The 5381-nt window shown below is 47.8% G+C and overlaps 1 protein-coding gene across 1 annotated transcript in view; it reads left to right on the top strand.

The window, feature by feature from the left end:
- Positions 1 to 5033, top strand: part of SIK2 (salt inducible kinase 2) — a gene marked incomplete at its 5' end in the record, with an annotated part of 23704 nt that extends 18671 nt beyond the window's left edge. Inside the window, 3 exons of the mRNA XM_057386780.1 lie at positions 67 to 341; positions 901 to 992; positions 1748 to 5033. Coding sequence (XP_057242763.1) covers positions 67 to 341; positions 901 to 992; positions 1748 to 2264 — 884 coding nt within the window. The remainder of the gene's footprint in view (positions 1 to 66; positions 342 to 900; positions 993 to 1747) is intronic.
- Between the last annotated feature and the right edge of the window lie 348 nt (positions 5034 to 5381).

Below are 5381 nucleotides of genomic sequence, written 5' to 3' on the forward strand. Positions count from 1 at the left end.
ACCTTTCCTGGTGCAGTCAGTCTGCTGAAATCGCAGAAGTGCTGCCAGCCTGACCTGCAGAGTGAGACCATAAATGGCTCCCCGTTGTTTCAGATGGAACAGGAGCACAGCAACAAAAGTCTGGCAGGGGGAATCCTTTAAGAAAAGGGTTAGGAAAGCCTTTTGTGGAGGTGCAGCTGGTTCCTTTTCCCATGCAGGAGGAAGGCTCTCAGCAGCAGCAGCAGCAGCAGCAGCAGCAGCAGCAGCAGGAGGCTCCGTCCGCCTTCCCCAGCGCCGCACATCCCCCGGTGTTACCCCGACGGCAGAGTTTGGAGAGCCAGTACCTGAAACACCGGCTCCAGGTACTGTCCTGGGGCTGCAACCAGCCCAGCAGAGCAGCTCTGGGACCCAGAAAAACCCTCAGAGGATCAAAGCTGAACGGGGAGCTGCTCTGTTGGTGTCACACCCTGACCCTACTGACCCTACAAGCGCATTTTTGTGTTTTCCCTCAGCCTGGCAGGGGTTWAAAACTGCTGCTGGATACAGATCTTTGCTCCAACATCCAGAAATGTTCTGCATCAGCCTCTGAGGAGCCACTTCTTAACCTCCTGGGCCTTCCTCTTCCACACCCCCTTTGTTTCAAACCCATTCTCATACAGCTTTAGTTTATAAAAAACTTTTTTCCCTCCAGTTTTCCAGCTTGTAGCTGCTTTCATTAGGGAAGAAAGCTTTCCATGGATTTTTTATGGTGCAATCTCTCACAGAAAAATATTGTCTAAGGGTTAGAAGCCAATGAGCAGSAGTTTTTATGGGTTTAGAGTGGCCCTATGGACATCAGGGCCATAACAAAATCTTTCTCCTGCTTTCTGGACTCATGGATTAAATCAAAAGCCATTTAACCCAGCTCTGCTTTCCTTGCAGAAGCCCACCCTGCTCTCAAAAGCTCAGAAYACTTGCCAGCTCTACTGCAAAGAACTGCCCCGGAGTTTGGAGCAGCAGCTCCAGGAGCACAGGTGAGAATCTCCCAAACTCTGCAGAGAAATTAACTCTCAAGAGTGATAAAAGAACTGGAACTATCTTTGTCCATTTAGAAGTTATTTGAAAAAGGGAAAGTTTCACTTCWAAACTGTAATAAAGAGGGAAACCACAGTCCTGTTGTGTGTTTACAAATTTCTCTGCTTGATCTTCAGCTCCCCAGAGCAGGCTTTAAACACAAGAACAGAGCATCTCATTCTCAGCAAAATGAATTAAACAATGCTTAAAATCCACTTTAAATGCATGAATTAAACAACACATTAGCTTAAAAAATTGATAAAAAAGGTTGTCAGAAGGGGATCTGTGCACCCTGAAAGGTGCTAACTTTGATCTGCAGTAACAGTCAATGAGCAGATTGCCCAGGGATTCTCCAGGGCACTGGGAGTTGTGTGAGTGGCCAGCGTGCAGGACTCGTGCTGGCCCAGATGGCACAGAATAATTGTCAATGATTGATATATGGACCATGTTTAGGGGTTTCTTGTATGTAAAGCTGCTTATTATAATTAGTTTTGTATTTTATAAGAATTTAAACCATTAATAATCACATACAATAATATTTGCATACAATGTATGAAATTAATAAAGTTTGTGGGGGTTTTGGTGTTTTTTTCATTTCTTCTCTACCCTTTTCCTACAGTTTTTAGCTCTCTGCAAACGCTTTTTTTTGTATTTAATTATAATTACCCACTCACAATTTTTCCCACGACTAACCCTTCTTCCCTCCTCACCTCAGGCTGCACCAGAAGAGGCTCTTCYTGCAGAAGCAATCCCAGCTTCAGGCTTATTTCAACCAGATGCAGATAGCCGAGAGCTCGTACCCCCGTGGCAGCCAGCTGCCCCTGCCGTGCCCGGAGGAGCCACAACCCCAGCAGCCCCAGCAGCAGGAACAACCATCCCAATTCAGCCTGAGCCCCGTCCTGGAGCCYTCCTCGGAGCAAATGCAGCTGGAACCATTCCTCAGCCAGTTCCCCAAGGTGCCCAGCTCATCCCAGGCTCAGCCCAGGCCACTCCAGTTCCAATTCCAGACTCGAGAGGTGCCCGCGGCGCCCGCGGCCGAGCCGTGCCCGTTCTCGCTGGACACAACACCCCAGAGTGGCGTGGCRCTGACCACCGAGAGTCCAGCCAGCTCTGCTGCACCCACAGAACCCAGCTACGACCCCCTGGCACTGTCAGAACTGCCCGGACTCTTCGATTGTGAGATGATGGAGGCTGTGGATCCCCAGCACGGAGGGTACGTCCTGGTTAATTAGCGCCCAGGAGGACGAATGGAGCAGCATGTCCGTTTTTTTTTTTGGTTGTTTTTCGTTCCTATCCCCCCCACCCCGGAATTCATGGTAATTTTTCGATCCTTGAATTAATAGGGGAACTAAAAATCCACCTGGATGGAAGAGGAGTAAAAATATAGAAAAAAAAAAAAGCAGGAGGTGTTTGGCACCCCGTGGTAGGGGCTGGAGRATGGGGAGTGCAGCTTCATCCCACAAGGGCTGCGTAGGAGGAGGCAAAAAAGGTGAATTTCAGAAGAAGGAAAAGGCCCCTTCAAAAAAATCGTGGGGAATTTATCAGCATTCATCCAACATTCACTTGGAGAGAGGAGAGTGAGTGCACACTTATCATCCTTCTTGGCAATAAAAGCAATAGTTTTCATCGAAATTCAGGGTAGATTTGGTTCTGCACTGATGGCAACTGAAATCCTCTGGGCAGCGAGGTGGAATCCGAGGGAAGTCGCACCTTGGTTGAGCTCCTGGGCTGGAACCACTCTCAGGCAGCCTCCACTTCCTCCTGCTGGCACCCAAACAGTATTTCCCAAACCTGCCAAGGAGCTCTTCACTGTCTGCTGCAGGAATCTGGAGCGAGGGACACCCTGACTTTGTCAAAAGAGACTTGGGACTGAAACCACAGAGGTTTGGAGAGACCTCTGGGTGGGAATTGGAATTGTGGAGGATCAAGGATGAGCCAACAGAGACTGAAGGTAAGGAGAGCCATGAGAGAGAGCCAGAGCTGCAGGAAATGGCATTAAAAAAAATAAAATCCACCTGGGTGGCTTTTAAAATCACCTCCTTTTGCAGGAGGGCTCAGTCCTGGAGAAGCTCTGCTCGCTGGAAAGGATCCACCTGTCCCTGGGTTGCATTTAAAAAGAAAAAAAAACAAAAACAAAAAAAAAACAAAAGCAAACAAAACTGTGTTTTGAATTTGCAGTATGTGTTGCTGGTGGTTTTATTGAGCTTTGTATATTTGGACAATTATTTAGAGTTTTAGAACTTTAAGGATTAAAAAAAACAAAACAAACCGATGAGCTTATAAAAAAACAAAAAAAAAAAAAAAACCACCCCTGTGAAGTGATAGTGCTGTGCCTTTTTCAGTTCTTTATCAGCCTCTACGCTTTTTTCTGAAGGAAGTAGACAATACCCCATTTATGTCCTTGCCGTGGCCAAAGTCCCTTCAGAGCAGCGGTCCCACCGTGTGGGAYGTGTTGAGCTCGGTGCCAGCAGGGCACTGGAGGTATCACAGCAATATCCAGCATTCCCAGGGATGCTCCACAACTCCTCCAATTGTGGGATCCCAGTCATAGGAAAGGGGTGGGAGCTGAGAGCTGCACTTTGGGGTTGTCTCTGACCTTGAGGTGTCGTGGGACAAGGCAGGACAGGGGTYGGGTCAGCCTTTCCTGAGCAAACATCAATTAATGAGCACAACCTCATTAAAGCACAAAGAACGAGGGACTGTGCTGATCAGAGCTTGCTCTGGGGTACTGGAGGGTGGGCAATCAGCCTYTACAGCAATAAGAGCCACAAAAAAACAGAACAGGAGGGGTTAACAGGGGACAGAAGGTGCCTGGTCCTGCTCTGCTCRGCCAGGGACAATTCCTGCTCTCCAGAGCTGGGTCTAACACTGCTCTGGCTCAGCCCCAAAGTGTTCAGCTCTACCTCTGATCCCACGGGATTCCCAAGGCAGCAGCAGCCAAGGAGAGTTTAAAGGACAGGGATCCATCCACACAGAGAGGGACAGAGAGCTCTGCTCTCAAGAAAAGGATTTTGGGGTGGTTTCACTCCAAAAGGAAATGTGTCTGACACAGTGGAACACACAGACCCTGTGAGGCACCTGAGGGCATGGACAGAGGGGAGGGAAAGAGAACAAGAACTCCAGCAGGACAGAGCAGGAAAAGAGAGGAAACAAGAGTCCTGTCCTCCAAACCCCACAGCATAACCCCCACGCTCTGGAATGTGAATATCTGCCCAGACACTGATGGAACTGTGCAGGGAAAGCTGCTGCCAGGACACCCAGAGCTCTGGAGACAGCCCCAGCGCTGGCTGCCTGCCAGAACCATAACCACTTCCTTCCCCATCCAGCTCCAGGATCCTGCACGCTTCAGGACTCAAAAGATAAAAATAATTCTGTCCTGGAGCTGTGCAATTCATTTATCAGGATGTGCCAAGCAGGCTGAGCTCCTCTGAGCCGGGCAGTGCTGGGCAGGGGGAAGCTGCAGTATTTTTTAATGTAGTTTAGACTGACTCTTCCCCCCCTCAGCCAAAASCATATTTAACATTTCATGGAATTTCCTTTAAGCCAATTAGGACTACAAGGCTGCTGAAGCCTTTTCAAGCAGACAGGATCCATCGGGCACCACTTTTGAAGTGGTTTTTTTTTTTGTTCCAACCTGCTCTGTTGCACCCTTAGAGAACTGTGTACACTACTGGTAGAGTCATTATTAGCTTTATTATCTTGTACTACAGCCTCCTTTGGAGAGACTTTGGTGTGATGTATATGGGGTACCGATTTCATACGGAGAAAAGTGCAATATGTGTGTGTGTGGTATGTTCTTTAATGTATTTTTTTAAAGGATTTAGAGGGTTTAGTCTCGGCTTTGGGATAAATGCACTAGTTTTGTGAGCTCCRGTTGGGCAAGTTCATCCGTAGTATTTACACGCGACTGATCTGGGCTCTGTGAAGCAGTTACAGTGTATTAATACGAAATAAAGAATATGTGCATTTCATTTTTTAAATTTCTAGTGAGCCCRAAGCAGCCCCTGCCACTCTTGTCTTCATCAGAGTCAGGTTATTTTCTCCCTGAGGCACCAAGGAAATCCGTGTGCCTGTTGCAAACACTGGGTTTTCTAAAGACTGAGGTTTGCTTCCCGTGGTTCTGACACACTTGGGGTCGTTGGTACCACTGACTTCAGCCAAATGTGAATTTGGAACTGGAAAATTTGGTGCCACAGGACTGGGACTCTCATTAATAGAGGACTCATTCAAAATTATTTCAGATAAGATCAAAAACCCCAGCAGCTCTGGTGACATTCCTGTGACCCTGACGCTTCCTGCCGATATCAAAGTGGGAWTTTTGGAGATAAAGTGCAAAAGTTGGTGGAGAA

The sequence above is a fragment of the Malurus melanocephalus genome, unplaced genomic scaffold (assembly GCF_030028575.1).
Source record: "Malurus melanocephalus ecotype Western Australia unplaced genomic scaffold, MMel_1.1 scaffold_1051, whole genome shotgun sequence".
Lineage (NCBI taxonomy): Eukaryota > Metazoa > Chordata > Aves > Passeriformes > Maluridae > Malurus > Malurus melanocephalus.